We start from the raw sequence: 19,468 nt of genomic DNA on the forward strand, positions 1-19,468 counted from the left end.
ATCACTCTGTAGTGTATATAGATGCTGAACTATAATGTTGTACACCTGAAATGCATATAATTAAAAAAATATATCAGGGCCCCAGAGATCTGTGGGACTATCATTAAAAAAAAAAAAAAGTAACATTTGTGTCATCAGAATCTCAGAAGTTGAGAAAACTAGGGCAGGTCTTTCTTTAAAGAATGGTTAAAAAGTTCTAAACTTTGGCAAGAAAAGTAAACTATAGAATTTGGTAATATATGAAAATAATTATACAAAAGGACAAAGTGGGGTTTATTCCAAGGAAGCAAGGCTGTTTAATATTTAAAAATCAATCAACATAATCTATCTTATTGACAGGGTAAAGAAGAAAAAAATCACAAGATAGTGAGCGCAGAAGAATTGATGCTTTTGAAATGTGGTGTTGGAGAAGACTCTTGAGAGTCCCTTGGACTGCAAGGAGATCCAACCAGTCCATTCTGAAGGAGATCAGCCCTGGGATTTCTTTGGAAGGAATGATGCTAAAGCTGAAACTCCAGTACTTTGGCCACCTCATGCGATGAGTTGACTCATTGGAAAAGACTCTGATGCTGGGATGGATTGGGGGCAGGAGGAGAAGGGGATGACAGAGGATGAGATGGCTGGATGGCATCACTGACTCGATGAATGTGAATCTGAGTGAACTCCGGGAGTTGGTGATGGACAGGGAGGCCTGGAGTGCTGCGATTCACGGGGTCGCAAAGAGTCGGACACAACTGAGCGACTGAAATGAACTGAACTGAACTGAAAAGACATTTACCAAAATTCAAGACTTATTGATGATAAAAACTCTCAGGAAAATAGGGATACATAGGAGAATTTCCTACACTTGATAAAGTTTTTTGTAGATGCTCTTTATCAAGTTAAACATGAGGGACTGAATGTTTTCCCATTAGTATCAGGAACAAGGCAGGGATGTCTGCTCTCAACACTCTTAATCAACATAGTGCTGGAAATTCTAGGCAGTCTAATAAGACAAGACAGGAAGTAAAAGGCATATATCTGAAAGGAAGAAGTAAACCTGTCCCTACTTGTAGATGATATAATCATCTACATGGAAAATCCCAAGGAATCAACAACAACAAACTCCTAGAACTAAAAAGGGACAAATAAATTCCTCATCTTGTTTAAGTGAATTTGATTTGGGTTTTTGTCATGTGTAACCGAGTCATTTATCTTTTCATTTTCCCATCAAATATTTATTGAATGCCTAAGATTTGCCAACAGCTGCTCTAGATGATAGTGATACATCCATGGAAAAAAGAATTGCTTACTTGTAAGGGTGGTAGTAAGAGATGTGAACAGTTAAAACAGGGTAAAGAGACAAAAATGAGGGATGCTATTTTAGAAAATGTGGTAAGAGAAGACCTCTTTGAGAGGACATCTCATAAAAGAGGGATTTGGTGAAGGCAATAGTCCAGGGAAGAGTGTTCAAGGCAGTGGGAACTGTAAGTTCAAAGATCCAAAGGCTGGAATACATATATTACAAGAAAAGTAAGGGGGCTGATGTGGCTGCAGCAGAGTGAGGGAGCGAAGGAGAGGGCAGTGGGTCAGAAAGGACACTGTGTCAGATCATGCAGTTTTTTGGAGTCCATGTAAAGATTTGAATTTTTACCTGGCGTGAACTAGAAAGTGTTGAAGGATGTAAACAGAAGAGTAAGCTGATATTATTTATTCTTAGTCCTGACCGGTTCAACAGGTCCAAAGATAAACATAGCAACTTGTTCACTGTGACCTAGAGCAACCTATACCTTAATTTCTTTCCTTTCTATTCAAAACCCCTTTGCTTTCTTTCACCCTTTTTTCTTTCCTTCTTCTGAGAGAAAATTCCCTCAATCCCTTCATGAAACTAACCCCTCCAGCAACTGCATGGACATTTTCCATCTAATAAATACATTATTTTCCCATTCCTGCAAAAGCCTGTGGTGTGTGTAAATTATTAACTATAAAAGGGATAAGTAACCTCAGGGGACTGTGTAAACTTACAGTGTAAACTTAGCCCAGAATGTTTGCTCCTCCCTCCAGAATGTCTTCACCAATCCAAGCAAGACACTTCTGAGCATAATTTAACCTCTCCCAACTGTCAGGCTATTCTCTCTTCTTTTGGTTATTACCACCACCAAAGCAGATACAAGAGTTCAAGTTTCAGGGATCCTCCTCCAGGAAATAAGTCTGCCGTCATCTGTCATCTCCAGCTGTGTCAGAATCTGTCACTTTAGTGAGTACCACCTTATCTGTCTTCTAAGTATGGTTTGCTGGGCTGGCACATGTACTTTTAAACAAAGATAGCAAACAAACAAGACCAACAAATCAAAAATGGTCTCACTGAAATCTTGGGCAGCTGGGGTGTTTCTATCAGAATTTGTCAGTTGTCGTGTAATACTATCAAGTAAGTGACCAGGAGTATGTACACAAAAAAGGCTATAAACATAGCAGCTAAGTTTTTCATTTTAAGCTTTTCATGCTATTTAATTTTTTTTTTTTAAAAAACCATGTTCATTTGTTAATTTCTTAAAGTGTTTTTTAAAAAAATTCAATTGAGTCCAAGTAGCAGCTGAGTTTTTCACTGTACTACTTAGTTCCCTGCCCTGCTCAGTGGCAAATAAGAATCCATCTTCTGCATCATCCAGGAAGTATGCAAGCTTTTTCTAGGAACTTTTAGGAAACATACATGGAAACTCAAGGAAATAACCTGGGGGCAGCCACTTTTCTCTGCTACGTGGTCAAGCATAGATCTAAAAACTCTATATAGAAGTTTAGTTGGGGAAAATAGTAGGGATTTTACCTTGCTTTCAGGCTATATATGCCAAGCTACCATTATTGCTTGGATTACTTGATAGGAAAGATAGTTATGGAGATGTGGGGTGGTGAAAACTCTCTTGGCACTGCAGCTTATATGGATGTAGAAACTACATTGCAGATGAGGCCCTGAAAAGTTCATCTAGCCAGAAGTGGTACTGTCTTTATTACAAGAGTTTTCTATGGCTCATTATAAAAATCTAGGCTTACATTGGGAAATTATCTCAGCTCTATCACCTAAAAAGAATACTGCTGCTGCTGCTGCTGCTAACTCGCTTCAGACATATCCGACTCTGTATGACCCCATAAACGGCAGCCCACCAGCTCCCCGTCCCTGGGATTCTCCAGGCAAGAACATTGGAGTGGGTTGCCATTTCCTTCTCCAATGCATGAAAGTGAAAAGTGAAAGTGAAGTCACTCACTAAAAGCCTATAAAATGGACCTTATGAAAAGTTAAAATCACTGAAAAGATAGGAAAAGAACTTTGTTGGGGAAAATGTGGTCTTAGTTTTGATGACAAAGATGTTGGGATTTTCTTTTTGGTAGAACAAAATGATTAGGCCATTTTAAGCTCCAAATGCCTGGCCAATTTTCTTTTCAACATATGTTTGAAGGATTCTGAATGAGTGGAGAAAATTGTTTGAAATTTTCACTTTAATTGCAAAATAATGGAAATAGTCCAAATGAAGATAGATAGGGGATTGGCTTAAGATATTATAGCACAGCTGTTCTGGAATGTCATACAGCTATTTAAAACAAAAAAGCAAAATAAGGAAGATCTGTTCACAGATATGGAAAACCCTTCAAAGTTGTATTAAAAAAAAAATTATGGACAAAATTGTGGGTATTCTGGACTACATGTGGTGTAAAAGTGGTGGAGAAAAAAGAAACTATGGTCATTTGCTTGAATATATATAAAGAAACTTTGAAAAAATACATAGAAATAATAATAGAGTTTTCTGAGGGAATAAGGATGGGATGATCAAGACCATCCCCAAGAAAAAGAAATGCAAAAAGACAAAATGGTTGTCTGAGGAGGCCTTACAAATAGCTGAGAAGAGAAAAGAAGCTCAAGGCAAAGGAGAAAAGGAAAGATATACCCATTTGAATGCAGAGTACCAAAGAATAGCGAGGCAAGATAAGAAAGCTTTCCTCAGTGATCAGTGAAAGGAAATAGAGGAAAACAACAGAATGGGAAAGACTAGAGATCTCTTCAAGAAAATTAGAGATACCAAAGGAACATTTCATGCAAAGATGGGCACAATAAAGGACAGGAATGCTATGGACCTAACAGAAGCAGAAGATATTAAGAAGAGGTGGAAAGAATACACAGAACTACACAGAAAAGATCTTCACAACCCAGATAATCACAATGGTGTGATCACTCACCTAGAGCCAGACATCCTGGAATGCAAAGTCAAGTGGGCCTTAGGAAACATCACTACGAACAAAGCTAGTGGAGGTGATGGAATTCCAGTTGAGCTATTTCAAGTCCTAAAAGATGATGCTGTGAAAGTGCTGCTGCACTCAATACGCCAGCAAATTTGAAAAACTCAGCAGTGGCCACAGGACTGGAAAAGGCCAGTTTTTATTCCAATCTCAAAGAAAGGCAATGCCAAAGAATGCTCAAACTTCCGCACAATTGCACTCATCTCACACACCAGCAGAGTAAAGCTCAAAATTCTCTAAGCCAGGCTTCAACAATATGTGGATCAAGAACTTCCAGTTGTTCAAGCTGGTTTTAGAAAAGGCAGAGGGACCAGAGATCAAATTGCCAACATCTGCTGGATCACTGAAAAAGCAAGAGAATTCCAGAAAAACATCTACTTCTGTTTTACTGACTATGCCAAAGCCTTTGACTGTGTAATAACTGTGTGATAACAAACTGGAAAATTCTTCAAGAGATGGGAGTACCAGACCATCTGACCTGCCTCCTGAGAAATCTGTATGCAGGTCAAGAAGCAACAGTTAGAACTAGACATGAAATAACAGACTGGATCCAAATAGGGAAAGGAGTATGTCAAGGCTGTGTGTTGTCACCCTGTTTATTTAACTTATATACAGAGTACATCAGGTGAAATGCTGGGTTGGATGAAGTACAAGCTGGAATCAAGATTGCCGGGAGAAATATTAATAACCTCGGATAAGCAGATGACACCACCCTTATGGCAGAAAGCAAAGAAGAACTAAATAGCCTCTTGATGAAAGTGAAAGAGTAGCGTGAAAAAGTAGGCTTTAAACTCAACATTCAGAAAACTAAGATCATGGCATTCCAGTCCTGTCACTTCATGGCAAATCGATGGGGAAACAATGGAAATAGTGAGACACTTTATTTTGAGGGGCTCCAAAATCACTGCAGATGGTGATTGCAGCCATGAAATTAAAAGATGCTTCCTCCTTGGAAGGAAAGTTATGATCAACCTAGAGAGAATATTAAAAAGTAGAGACATTAGTTTGCCAACAAAGGCCCATCTAGTCAAAGCTATGATTTTTTTCAGTAGTCATGTATGGATGTGAAAGTTAGACCATAAAGAAAGCTGAGTGCCAAAGAATTGATGCTTTTAAACTGTGGTGTTGGAGAAGACTCTTGAGAGTCCCTTGGACTGCAAGGAGATTCAACCAGTCTATCCTAAAGGAAATCAGTCCTGAATATTCATTGGAAGGACTGATGTTGAAACTGAAACTCCAATACTTTGGCCACTTGATGCGAACAACTGACTCACTCACTAGAAAGGACCCTGATGCTGGAAAAGATTGATGGCGGGAGAGGGGGATGACAGAGGATGAGATGGTTGGATGGCATCACCAATTCGATGGACATGATTTTGGGTAAGCTCTGGGAGTTGGTGATGGACAGGGAAGCCTGGCATGCTGCAGTCCATGGGTTCGAAAAGATTTGGACATGACTGAGCGACTGAACTGAACTGAAACTGGGCAGCTATGTGATGGGGTGGAAGGCAGATTTTTCACTGTGTACCTTTTGTAATTTTTAAAATCATTTGACGGTATTATCCTCCAAAATTAAAAACAAAGTTATAGCACTAAAAACAGTGTTGTGCTGTGCTCAGTCTCTCAGTCATGTCCAACTCTCTGTGGCATAATGGACTATAGCTGCCAGGTTTCTCTATCCACAGGATTTCTCAGGCAAGAATACTGGAACCAGGTTGCCAAAAACTTAGTGTTGACTACTTAACTGTTTCCTTCCCATTGAAGTAAACATTGTTAATTCTGTAAGAAGGAAGAGAGCTGCAAAATGTGCAGGATGTAACTTGCCAGCAAATAAGACAGAAGGTTTGTTCCTTCCACTCAACCCTGACTGCCAAAGAGAATGATGTTTGAAGATTCAGGGGTTCATTTCTGTTCTAAAAAGTAGGCTCTTTTAGACCCTAAGAGAACTGCCAAGGGATCTCTGATTAATAGTTAACACTTTCCCTCACGCAGCTTCAAACAAGAGGAAAGTGATGAGTAAACAATTTACTAAACCTGAACTTTTAGAAAAATCTTATCTTGGGAACTCTTCCTCTCAAGTTTCCTGTATATTAATGTTTCATATCACTCCAGTTCTGAGCTATTATCAATATAGGTTAGCACTATCAATAAGAATTTTCTGCAATGATAGAAATGTTTTGTGACTGCACTAACATGTGTATGGTAGCCACTGGTCACATGTGGCTATTAGGCACTTGAAATGTAGCTGCTGCTGCTGCTGCTGCTAAGTCGCTTCAGTCGTGTCCGATTCTGTGTGACCCCATAGATGGCAGCCACCAGGCTCCCCTGTCCCTGGGATTCTCTAGGCAAGAACACTGGACTGGATTGCCATTTCCTTATCCAATGCATGAAAGTGAAAAGTGAAAGAAGTCGCTCAGTCATGTCTGACTCTTAGCGACCCCATGGACTGCAGCCTACCAGGCTCCTACAGCCATGGGATTCTCCAGGCAAGAGTACTGGAGTGGGTTGCCAGTGCCTTCTCTGTGAAATGTAGCTAGTGTGGCTAAAGAACTAATTTTCAAATAGTATTTAAATTAATCTAAATTAGCCACACGAACAGTGCAAGTTGTCACACAATTCTGGTTAAAGGAGGAGATATATATTCTGCTGTGTTGTATGTGTGTGTGTGTGTGTGTGTGTGTGTGCTCAGTCCTGTCTGACTCTTTGCAACCCACTGGACAGTTCTGAGTTATTGGGGAAAAAAAACACAAAACACCGTGTGTAAAGTTTCTGCCTTCTGAAGAAGTCATTTATTTATTCAACAAATATTTATTTAGCACTTACTCTGGCCAAATGCTATTATAATTCCCATGAACATAATAGACAATGCCCATACCCTCATAAACTTTATATTCTAGTGCAAAGATTAGCAAACTATGGCCCATGGGCTAAATCCAGCCCTCCACTTGCTTTTGTACAACCTGTGAACCAAAAATAATTCTTGCATTTTTAACTATTTGGAAAAATAAAAAACGGAATAACAATTCATGATGAGACATAGTATTTTTAGTAACACAGTTATGATTATTCATTTTTGTATTGTCAGTGGCTGCTGCCTCAACTAGAATTGAGTGGAGCAGTTACAACAGAGACCAAATGGCCCACAAAACCCAAAATATTTATTATTTGACCCTGTACAGAAAAAGTTTGCTGACTCCTGAGCTAAAGGATAGTGATATGCTAGACACCATGATAAGCACTTTGTCTCATTTAATCTTTGGGACAACTCTCTGAGGGTGATTCTACTAGTCTCTTCATTGGTAAAATGTGAAACTGGGGTCTGAAAATGGGTATTTCTAATAAGTTTCCTGGTGATGCTGATATTGTTTATGGATCATAACCTCCAAATCAATGACTCTCTGCCTTGGTTGCACAGCAGAATCCTCTGAGGAAATTTTTAAAAATATGATTCCCAGGCCCTAATGAAGGAGGAAACAGACAGAGCTGGGCTCCATCTTAGGCCAGGCTGTGAACATTAGGCTACACGCCTGGTCACCCTCCCAATGGACTCTGAACTTTGTGCCCGGTGTCTATAGAAATGGCATACCAATGGAAAACCAGATTCCCGGATTAAAGAGCCTCAGGACTTGGACTTGGACTCTCCATTGTCTAAAAGAATATGCTAATTATTTCTGTAATGAAACAAAGTGATAAATTCCATTATGTTTACCGGGATATGACCACAGGCCTACTGACATATATCCACTGTTTATCTAGTCTTATGACACATGAATCATGGGTTAACTTTGATCGTATCTCTCTTTCACCTTGTCCAGACTAGTTTCAAGGAATTTGGGGAGGTGGGTTTGAGCAAGTACACTTAGGGTATATAAGGTTTTCACAAAAACTGGTCAGGGTCCTTGGCTAAGAGGAGACTCTACCTTGGGCCCGCTGGTGTAATAAACTGCACTCCACTATCTGCATTGTTCTTCTGAGTGAATCTGTTTCCCAGAACGCGTGGCTACAACACTAACCCCAGAGATTCTGATTTAATTAAGACTCAGGCATCAGTACATTTATAAAGCTTTCCTCAGGATTCAAATATATAACCAGGTTTGAGAAGCACTGCTCAAATGAAATCCCATTGATCTGTAGACCAACATTCTAGTTCTAATTCTCATATCACATTAATGCAAGTTGCTTCCCTTCTGCGGGATCCTGTTTTCTTTGCAGGTGAAAAATGAGGAGGTTTAAATCAGATGATCCCAAAGGGCTTCATCTCATTCCCTTATCAGGTCTGCATACAAATAGATCAAAGGGTCAGACAAAGTACCCAGGTCTCCTTGGCTCCTTGGCTTACAGTAAATCTCAGTGAAATATTTGTTGAATCAATATCTTTATTATCATAATAAATCATTATATTAAGTAACCATGAGGATGCATTGAGTGCAACAATATGATGCCCAATTGCCAGGTCCATTTAGAGTTAAATGTATGGCTGGCATCCATTATTAATCATTGTTCGGAACTATATCAATACATAAATGCTTCCACACAGCTACTCTGCCTTACATACCATAAAGTTAGAATTGAAGCTAAAAATGATGATTTAATGATTGTGAGCTGGAGAAGGCAATGGTGATCCACTCCAGTACTCTTGCTGGGAGAATCCCATGGATGGAGGAGCCTGGTAGGCTGCAGTCCATGGGGTTGCTAAGAGTCAGACACGACTGAGTGACTTCACTTTCACTTTTCACTTTCATGCATTGGAGAAGGAACTGGCAACCCACTCCAGTGTTCTTGCCTGGAGAATCCCAGGGACAGCGGAGCCTGGTGGACTGCCGTCCATGGGGTCGCACAGAGTCGGACACGACTGAAGTGACTTAGCAGCAATGATTGTGAGAGTAGTGTTTCATTGAAGGAAATTTGGGAGATTACAGAAAGTATAAAGAAGAAAACCCGTGATCCCTAAAACTGTTTTTATATAGCCTCAATTATGAGACCTCAGCCAAATAAATGACATTGTGATCAAATGATTTCCCACAGAAGGAGGGAGGACTGGGTGGCCCAGAGAGGCCTCTCCTACAAAAGGCTAAACTCTATTTTCATATCTCTGGTAAATGCAGCTCCAAGCCTGGAGGTAGTGTGGGCTCCTATCTGGAGTGTGGGAATTATAGTCTATAAACTAGAGGAGCTTTGACAGTGCTTTCATGAGTAACTGGTACTTTGCTACCTCAGTTTCTTCATCTGTGTATTACCCATTGCAAAAAATTCTCCTTAACATTTCTACACTCCTTTTGAAATCCTTAGATGAAAGAGAATAAAAGCTTAACTTTTTACTTTCATTGAGAGTAACTGGATGACACAGATCTTTTCTTTTTTAGAAATGTATATGGAGGCACTAGCCCTTACTTGTCAGAAGAATGGGCTGGAATGAGACAATTCTAGGTTCAAATCCAATCAATGCCTCTGTTACAGACTGAATGTTTGTATCCCAGTTCAAAACAGTTCTTCTGTTAAGCTTTGACCTCCAATGTGATGGTATTTGGGGATGGGGCCTTTGGTAGGTAATTAGGTTTAGCTGAGGTCATGACAGTGAGGCACCTGATGGGATTAGTATCTTCCAAGAAGTGGAAGAGAGAGCAGGGTTCTCTCTCTCTCCATCATGTGAGATCACAGAGGGACAGCAACCATTTGCAAGCTAGGAACAGACCTTCATGGGATAACTGAACCAGCCAGCAGCTTGATCTAGGACTCCCTAGCCTCCAGAAGTGTGAGAAATAATTATCTGTTGTTTAAACCAGAGAGGACTGAGACAACCTCTTATTCATCATATTCTCCATCTGCAGAGACGATAATAGCACCCACTTTACAGGGTTACTCTGAAGATTTAATGATAAATTGTATGTAAGTAAAGCATTGAGCACAGTATTTGGGACATAGTGAGTTCTCAAAAAATAGTACTACTATGATGATTAATAATAATAAAACTTGGCTGCTTGGGGATATGGCTGAAACAAATGCATGTCTTTTTGTTTGTCTTTTAGATGGATTGGTATCTGTAGAAATTCGGGGTGCTAAAATACTTAGCCAGACTGACGTTAGCCCTTGTCACCATGAAGATATTACTTTGTGCCAAATATTTTCAGTGCCCAGTAATTCCTGGCTCTATGAGAGCATTGCATAAAGATTACAGAACAGTGACCCCTCAGAATTTCTCCAACTATGAATCCATGAAACAGGACTTTAAACTAGAGATCCCAGAGTATTTCAACTTTGCCAAAGATGTCCTGGACCAATGGACCAGTATGGAAAAGGTATGTAGCAAGGACCAGTCAGACTGCAGTTTCTTAACTGAGAGTGATTTTTGCCCCCAGGGGACATTTGGCAATGTCTGGAGACACTTTTGTTGCTGTGAGTTGGGGGAGGGTGTATGCTAATGGGTGGAGGCTAAGGGGTGCTGCTAAATACCCTGTAATGCACAGGACATCTGGTTCACCGTTAAGAGTTCCATGGTTGAAAAAGCCTGGGTTATAAAAATCTATGATTATAGGTTAATTTTTTAAAAAAGAAAAAGGAGTAGGGGCTTCCCTGTTGGTCCAGTGGTTGGGAATCCACCTTCCAAAGCAGGGAACATGGATCTCACATGTCATGGGCCAACTCAGCCTGCTGGCCACAGGCCACAACAAAAGATCCCACCTGCTGCAGTGAAGATCCTGTGTGCCACAACAAAGACCTAAAGTGGCCCAATAAATAAATAAATACTAAAAATAAATAAATATAAAGGACTAGAGTGAAATGGGAACCCAAGAATAAAAAATGGCAGGAAATGAGGCAAAGAGCATTGAGAGAATATAAAGGGATGCAAGAATTCTACCTTTATGGAAAGAAAAATAATCAGGCTAAATGAGAAATCACATGTGCTGAAAGAAGTGACATGGCTCCCAAAATCTAGAAATAAGGACCCCAGAGTTCCTCCCAAATACTCCAAGTATGTCCTAACTAAAGACCTGTGAATTTTCTTCAGAGAAAATATTACATTAAGTCAGTTGAAATAGAATTAGTTGCACAACCACCTTTAAATCTGACTTGTTTGTCTTTCCTCAGGCTGGGAAGAAACCTTCCAATCCAGCCTTCTGGTGGACAAATGGAAATGGAGAAGTGAGATGGAGTTTTGAGGAACTAGGATCTTTATCAAGGAAATTTGCAAATATACTTACAGAAGCCTGTGGCCTGCAAAGGGGAGATCGAGTAATTTTGCTTTTGCCCAGGATCCCTGAATGGTGGCTTGCAAATATAGCCTGTCTGCGCACAGGTTAGTAGTGTTGGTGTTGCAATATTTAAAGTATGGTGGATGAGAGATTTTCCAAAACATCTAAGTAATCATGAGACATTTATTTTGGCCATTTTTATTTGAAGAACTATACACAACATGGTATTATTCTCGAGAACCTTAGAAATGTGTTGGAAACATGCCATATCTTTTGACCTATGAGTTGGTTTTTTTTTTTTTTAATAATGAAATACGTTTAAGTTAATACCAATCAACAATCGAACACCTATAGACCAACTTCTTCTCTCCTCCTATAGGATTCACAATCATCTGCAACTCAATCAGTCACAAACTCAAGGAACCCATCCTAGTTCCTGCATCAAACCTTTATTCCTCTCATGGTTAATTACCATTCATCTAGTGCCCTAAGCCAGGCATCTGCTACTCCTCCTTCCTAATCAGTTCTTACATCTTATAAATTTGACTTCCTACATGGCTCCAAAGTACCTCATCTTCTCCAACTTCATTGCCCTTTCCTTACTTCATTTTTACTATCTTCTGAGTGGATTTTCCCAAAAGAATCCCTACTCCTGATTCTGTGTGTGTCTATACCCCATCTCAATCCAATTCATCCTCCACAGCAGTGTTTTTCTAGAACACATATGTTATCCTTTTATTTTGCTGCTTGATAGTATTTAATAACTCTTTGTTGCATACCAGATAAAATTTGAGGTGAATTGTGGAAAGCTCTAGCTATCTTCCATTTGTTTTTCTCATTTTCCCACACTCCTACTCTTCAGCCATCTCAAACAGTTTCCTATAAGGTTTGTTATCTTTCTTGTCTCCTTGATTTTGTGCACACTATTTCCTATGCTTAGAAAGTATTTCATTCACACCTAATCCCCTAAACAACTCCTATTAAACTTAAAAGTCTCAGTTCTAATGTCACCTTCTCAGCAACATCGCCCTGATCTCCCAGTCTAGGTGCTTTCTTTTTTGGGTGGCCACAGGACTAGAAAAGGTCAATTTTCATTCCAATCCCAAAGAAAGGCAATGCCAAAGAATGCTCAAACTACCACACAATTGCACTCATCTCACATGTTAGTAAAGTAATGCTCAAAATTCTCCAAGCCAGGCTTCAGCATACGTGAACCATGAACTTCCAGATGTTCAAGCTGGTTTTAGAAAAGGCAGAGGAACCAGAGATCAAATTGTCAACATTGGCTGGATCATCGAAAAAGCAAGAGAGTTACAAAAAAACATCTATTTCTGCTTTATTGACTATGCCAAAGCCTTTGTCTGTGTGGATCACAATAAACTGTGGAAAATTCTTCAAGAGATGGGAATTCCAGATCACCTGACCTGCCTCTTGAGAAACCTATATGCAGGTCAGGAAGCAACAGTTAGAACTGGACATGGAACAACTGACAGGTTCCAAATAGGAAAAGGAGGACGTCAAGGCTGTATATTGTCACCCTGCTTACATAACTTCTATGCAGAGTACATCATGAGAAATGCTGGGCTGAAAGAAGCACAGGCTGGAACCAAGATTGCCGGGAGAAATATCAATAACCTCAGATATGCAGATGACACCATTCTTATGGCAGAAAGTGAAGAGGAACTAAAAAGCCTCTTGATGAAAGTGAAAGATGAATGTGGAAAAGTTGGCCTAAAGCTCAACATTCAAAAAACTAAGATCATGGCATCTGGTCCCATCATTTCATGGCAAATAGATGGGGAAACAGAGGAAACAGTGTCAGACTTTCTTTTTTGGGGCTCCAAAATCACGCAGATGGTGATTGCAGCCATGAAATTAAAAGATGCTTACTCTTTGGAAGGAAAGTTATGACCAACCTAGATAGCATATTGAAAAGCAGAGACATTACTTTGCCAACAAAGGTCTGTCTAGTCAAGGCTATGGTTTTTCCAGTGGTCATGTATGGATGTGAGAGTTGGACTGTGAAGAAAGCTGAGTGCCGAAGAACTGATGCTTTTAAACTGTGGTGTTGGAGAAGACTCTTGAGAGTCCCTTGGACTGCAAGGAGATTCAACCAGTCCATTCTAGGGGAGATCAGTTCTGGGTGTTCATTGGATGGACTGATGTTGAAGCTGAAACTCCAATACATTGGCCACCTCATGAGAAGAGTTGACTCATTGGAAAAGACCCTGATGCTGGGAGGGATTGGAAGCAGGAGGAGAAGGGGATGACAGAGGATGAGATGGCTAGATGACATCACCAACTCGATGGACATGAATTTGGGTGAACTCCAGCAGTTGGTGATGGACAGGGAGGCCTGGCGTGCTATGATTCATGGGGTTGCAAAGAGTTGGACATGACTGAACAACTGAACTGAAAGAAATAGTATGTGTTTCTAATTTAACCTGTACTGTTCTGTCTGGGCATACTCAGTTCAGTTCAGTCGCTCAGTAAACTCCCAGAGTTTACTCAAACTCATGTCCATTGAGTCGGTAATGCCATCCAGCTATCTCACCCTCTGTAGTCCCCTTTTCCTGCTGCCCCCAATCTCTCCCAGCATCAGGGCTTTTTCAAATGAGTCAACTCTTCGTGTGAGGTGGCCAAAGTATTGGAGTTTCAGTGTTAGCGTCAGTCCTTCCAATGAACACTCAGGACTGATCTACTTTAGGATGGATTGGTTGGATCTCCTTGCAGTCCAAGGGACTCTCAGGAGTCTTCTCCAACACCACAGTTCAAAAGCATCAATTCTTCGGCACTCAGCTTTCTTCACAGTCCAACTCTCACATCCATACATGACCATTGGAAAAACCATAGCCTTGACTAGACAGACCTTTGTTGGCAAAGTAATGTCTCTGCTTTTCAATATGCTATCTAGGTTGGTCATAACTTTCCTTCCAAAGAGTAAGCATCTTTTCATTTCATGGCTGCAATCACCATCTGCAGTGATTTTGGAGCCCCCAAAAAAGAAAGTCTGACACTGTTTCCTCTGTTTCCCCATCTATTTGCCATGAAATGATGGGACCAGATGCCATGATCTTAGTTTTTTGAATGTTGAGCTTTAGGCCAACTTTTTTATTGTCCTCTTTCACTTTCATCAAGATACTGTTTAGTCCTCTTCATTTTCTGCCATAAGGATGGTGTCATCTGCATATCTGAGGTTATTTATATTTCTCCTGGAAATCTTGATTCCAGCTTGTGTTTCTTCCAGCCCAGCACATCTCATGATGTACTCTGCATAGAAGTTAAATAAGCAGGGTGACAATATACATCCTTGACATCCTCCTCTTCCTATTTGGAACCAGTGTGTTGATCCATGTCCAGTTCTAACTCTTGCTTCCTGACCTGTATACAGGTTTCTCAAGAGGCAGGTCAGGTGGTCTGGTATTCCCATCTCTTGAAGAATTTTCCACAGTTGAGTGTGATCCACACAGTCAAAGGCTTTGGCATAGTCAATAAAGCTGAAATAGATGTTTTTTTTTTTTTGGAACTCTCTTGCTTTTTCGATGATCCAGCCAATGTTGGCAATTTGATCTCTGGTTCCTCTGCCTTTTCTAAAACCAGCTTGAACATCTGGAAGTTCACGGTTCACGTATGCTGAAGCCTGGCTTGGAGAATTTTGAGCATTACTTTACTAGTGTGTGAGATGAGTGCAGTTGTGCTGTAATTTGAGCATTCTTTGGCATTGCGTTTCTTTGGGATTGGAATGGAAACTGACCTTTTCCAGTCCTGTGGCCACTGCTGAGTTTTCCAAATTTGTTGGCATATTGAGTGCAGCACTTTCACAGAATCATCTTTTAGGATTTGAAAGAGCTCAACTGGAATTCCATCACCTCCACGAGCTTTGTTCGTAGTGATGCTTTCTAAGGCCCACTTGACTTCACATTCCAGGATGTCTGGCTTTACGTGAGTGATCACACCTTCGTGATTATCTGGGTCACGAAGATCTTTTTGTACAGTTCTTCTGTGTATTCTTGCCACCTCTTCTTAATATCTTCTGCTTCTGTTAGGTCCATACCATTTCTGTCCTTTATCGAGCCCATCTTTGCATGAAATGTTCCCTTGGTATCTCTAATTTTCTTGAAGAGATCTCTAGTCTTTCCCATTCTGTTGTTTTCCTCTATTTCTTTGCATTGATCGCTGAGGAAGACTTTCTTATCTCTCCTTGCTATTCTTTGGAACTCTGCATTCTGATGCTTATATCTTTCCTTTTCTCCTTTGCTTTTCGTTTCTCTTCTTTTCACGGCTATTTGTACGGCCTGCTCAGACAGCCATTTTGCTTTTTTGCATTTATTTTTCTTGGGGATGATCTTGATCCCTGTCTCCTATACAATGTCACGAACCTCCATCCATAGTTCAACAGGTACTCTGTCTATTAGATCTAGTCCCTTAAATCTATTTCTCACTTCCACTGTATAATAAGGGATTTGATTTGGGTCATACCTGAACGGTCTAGTGGTTTTCCCTACTTTCTTCAATTGAAGTCTGAATTTAGCAATAAGGAGTTCATGATATGAGCCACAGTCAGCTCCTGGTCTTGTTTTTGTTGACTGTATAGAGCTTCTCCATCTTTGGCTGCAAAGAATATAATCAATCTGATTTCGGTGTTGACCATCTGGTAATGTCCATGTGTAGAGTTCTCTCTTGTGTTGTTGGAAGAGGGTGTTTGCTATGACCAGTGTGTTCTCTTGGCAGAACTCTATTAGCCTTTGCCCTGCTTCATTCCATACTCCAAGGTCAAATTTGCCTGTTACTCCAGGTGTTTCTTGACTTCCTACTTTTGCATTCCAGTCCCCTATAATGAAAAGGACATCTTTTTTGGGTGTTAGTTCTAAAAGGTCTTGTAGGTCTTCATAGAACCATTCAACTTCAGCTTCTTCAGCGTTACTGGTTAGGGCATAGGCTTGGATTACTGTGACATTGAATGGTTTGCCTTGGAAACAAACAGAGATCATTGTGTCGTTTTTGAGACTGCATCCAAGTACTGCATTTCGGACTCTTTTGTTGACCATGATGGCTACTCCATTTCTTCTAAGGGATTCCTTCCTACAGTAGTAGATATAATGGTTATCTGAGTTAAATTCACCCATTCCAGTCCATTTTAGTTCGCTGATTCCTAGAATGTTGACATTCACTCTTGCCATCTCCTGTTTGGCCACTTCCAATTTGCCTTGATTCATGGACCTAACATTCCAGGTTCCTATGCAATATTGCTCTTTACAGCATCGGGCCTTGGTTCTACCACCAGTCACATCTACAACTGGGTATTATTTTTGCTTTGGTTCCATCCCTTCATTCTTTCTGGAGCTATTTCTCCACTGATCTCCAGTAGCATATTGGGCACTTACCGACCTGGGGAGTTTATCTTTCAGTATCCTATCATTTTGCCTTTTCATACTGTTCATGGGGTTCTCAAGGCAAGAATACTGAAGTGGTTCGCCATTCCCTTCTCCAGTGGACCACATTCTGTCAGACCTCTCCACCATGACCCGTCCATCTTGGGTGGCCCCACACGTCATGGCTTAGTTTCATTGAGTTAGACAAGGCTGTGGTGCGTGTGATCAGCTTGGCTGGTTTTCTGTGATTCTGGTTTCAGTGTGTCTGCCCTCTGATGCCCTCTCGCAACACCTACCATCTTACTTGGGTTTCTCTTACCTTGGACGAGGGGTATCGTGTCACGGCCGCCCCTCCTGACCTTGAACGTGGAGTTGCTCCTCTTGGCCCTCCTGCACCCGCGCAGCTACCACTCCTTGGATGTGGGGTTGCTTCTCAGTCATTCTCATAGGACTGTGAAGAAGCTTCTAAAAGGCAATGACTATGATATATTCATCTCTGTGACTCCAAAGATTGGCTTACAGTAAATTTCAGCAAAATATTTGTTGAATTAATATCTTTATTATAATAAATATTAACTTTCTTAATTTACTATAATCATTATTTGCATTTGAGGAGAGCTATATGCTCTAATCTCATGTGTACTTGTAAATTATTCACTGGAGTTGCACAGTCCACTTTTGCATAGTTTTTTAACAAAATGACTGCTTTCATGAATACTGTTGAAGCTCACTGTCTTAATAACACAGGGCTTCCCTGGTGCCTCAGTGGTAATGAATCTGCCTGTCAGTGTAGGAGATGCAGGCTCAATCTGGGTTGGGAAGATACCCTGGATAAGAAATGGCAACCGACTTCAGTATTCTTGCCTGGGAAATCCCATGGACAGAGGAGTCTGGTGGGCTACAATCCATGGGGTCACAAAAGTGTTGGACACAACTTAGCAACTAAAAAACAGCTTAGTTACAGACTAATGTTATATATTGGAGAAGGCAATGGCAACCCACTCCAGTACTATTGCCTGGCAAATCCCGTGGATGGAGGGGCCTGGTAGGCTGCAGTCCATGGGGTCGCTGGGAGTCGGACACGACTGAGCGACTTCACTTTCACTTTTCACTTTCATGCATTGGAGAAGGAAATGGCAACCCACTCCAGTGTTCTTGCCTGGAGAATCCCAGGGACAGGGGAGCCTGGTGGGCTGCCGTCTATGGGGTCACACACAGTCTGACATGACTGAAGTGACTTAGCAGCAGCAGCAGCAGCAGCAGCAGCATATATTATGGCTGCAGTTGGTCTTCTTTGCTGCACGGACTTTCTCTAGTTGCAGAGATTAGGGGCTACTCTCTAGTGGTGTGTGAACTTTCACATTGTGATGGCTTCTGTTGTTGTGGAGCATGGGCCCTAGGGCACGAGGTCTTCAGTAGTTGCAGCTTATGAGCTACAGAGTGCAGGCTTAGTAGTTGTGGCACACAGGCTTAGTTGCCCCATGGCATGTGGGATCCTCCCAGACTAGGGATCAAACTGGTGTCCCCTGCCTTGTAAGGTGGATTTTTAACCACCGAACCACCAGGGAAGCACCAGTAACAGACTATTTGATTGCCAGGACCAGAAATCCATTCATATTCAGTAGTTCAATAGTGAAGAAGAATTATTGAATATTTACTGGAGAATTTTACAGGAGAAAAAGTGCAGAAAGAAAAACTGCCCTCTGTAAGAGGTCAGGCTATTCAGCAGGCAGTTTCTGTCTCTACTATTTTTGCTCTGAAGCTGTTGGCACGAAGGGGGACCCCTTCCAGGGCTCAAAACTGGGCTCTTGTCTAACACTCAGAAATGAATTGTCTGAGGAGACACATGTGCTGACAAAGCAAGAGATTTTATTGGGAAAGGGCACCCGGGTGGAGAGCAGAAGGTAAGGGAACCCAGGAGAACAGCTCTGTCACATGGCTTGCAGTCTTGGGTTTTATGGTGATGGGATTATTTTCTAATGTGTTGTCTTTAGTCAATCATTCTGACTCGGAGACCTTGGTGGTGCATGCCTTGTTCAGCCAAGATGGATGCTAGAGAGAAGGATTCTGGGAGGTGGTCAGACATGTGGTGTCTCCTTTTGACCTTTCCTGAACTCTTCCAGTTGGTGAAGGCTTATTAGTTCTGTGTTCCTTACCAGAACCTCCTGTCATAAAACAACTCATGCAAATGGTTACTACGGTGCCTGGCCAGGGTGGGTGGTTTCAGTCAGTGTGCTTCCCCTAACAGAGCCACAGGGCCTCTTGTCTATCTGCTTCTCTCAAGCTCCTGCTCCTTTGACCTCTTCTTTCTTGCTAAGAAATAATTTCTCTTCATTTTGGTTAGGTGCATAATTTAAGCTGAAACTGAGGGATGAGTCAGCCAGAGGAAGAAAGTATAGGTGATGGAAGCATTCATTCTAAGCAAATGGAAAAGCTTCTACAAAGGTCCTGAGGCAAGAAATAACTTGTAGATTTGAGAAAATGAAAACAGTGCAGTGTGAATATAGGTACTGGCTAGGGGCCACCTCATCCCAGGGACTATAATATGTAAAATCCCTTAACAGAGACTTCTCCTCTAGACAGGCTTAGGTGCGTACTACCAGGATTTGCCCTAGTAAGTCTCCTTTTTCTATGTTCTGT

At 41.1% G+C, this 19,468-nt stretch overlaps 1 protein-coding gene across 1 annotated transcript in view; it reads left to right on the forward strand.

The window, feature by feature from the left end:
* Positions 1 to 2,072: 2,072 nt before the first annotated feature.
* ACSM3 (acyl-CoA synthetase medium chain family member 3) overlaps positions 2,073 to 19,468 on the forward strand; it is a 56,418-nt gene continuing 39,022 nt past the window's right edge. The window contains exons 1-3 of the mRNA XM_061401340.1: positions 2,073 to 2,236; positions 10,293 to 10,562; positions 11,353 to 11,560. Of these exons, the coding sequence (XP_061257324.1) occupies positions 10,362 to 10,562; positions 11,353 to 11,560 (409 nt within the window). The 5' untranslated portion in view covers positions 2,073 to 2,236; positions 10,293 to 10,361. The remainder of the gene's footprint in view (positions 2,237 to 10,292; positions 10,563 to 11,352; positions 11,561 to 19,468) is intronic.

This window comes from Bos javanicus, chromosome 25, assembly GCF_032452875.1.
Source record: "Bos javanicus breed banteng chromosome 25, ARS-OSU_banteng_1.0, whole genome shotgun sequence".
Lineage (NCBI taxonomy): Eukaryota > Metazoa > Chordata > Mammalia > Artiodactyla > Bovidae > Bos > Bos javanicus.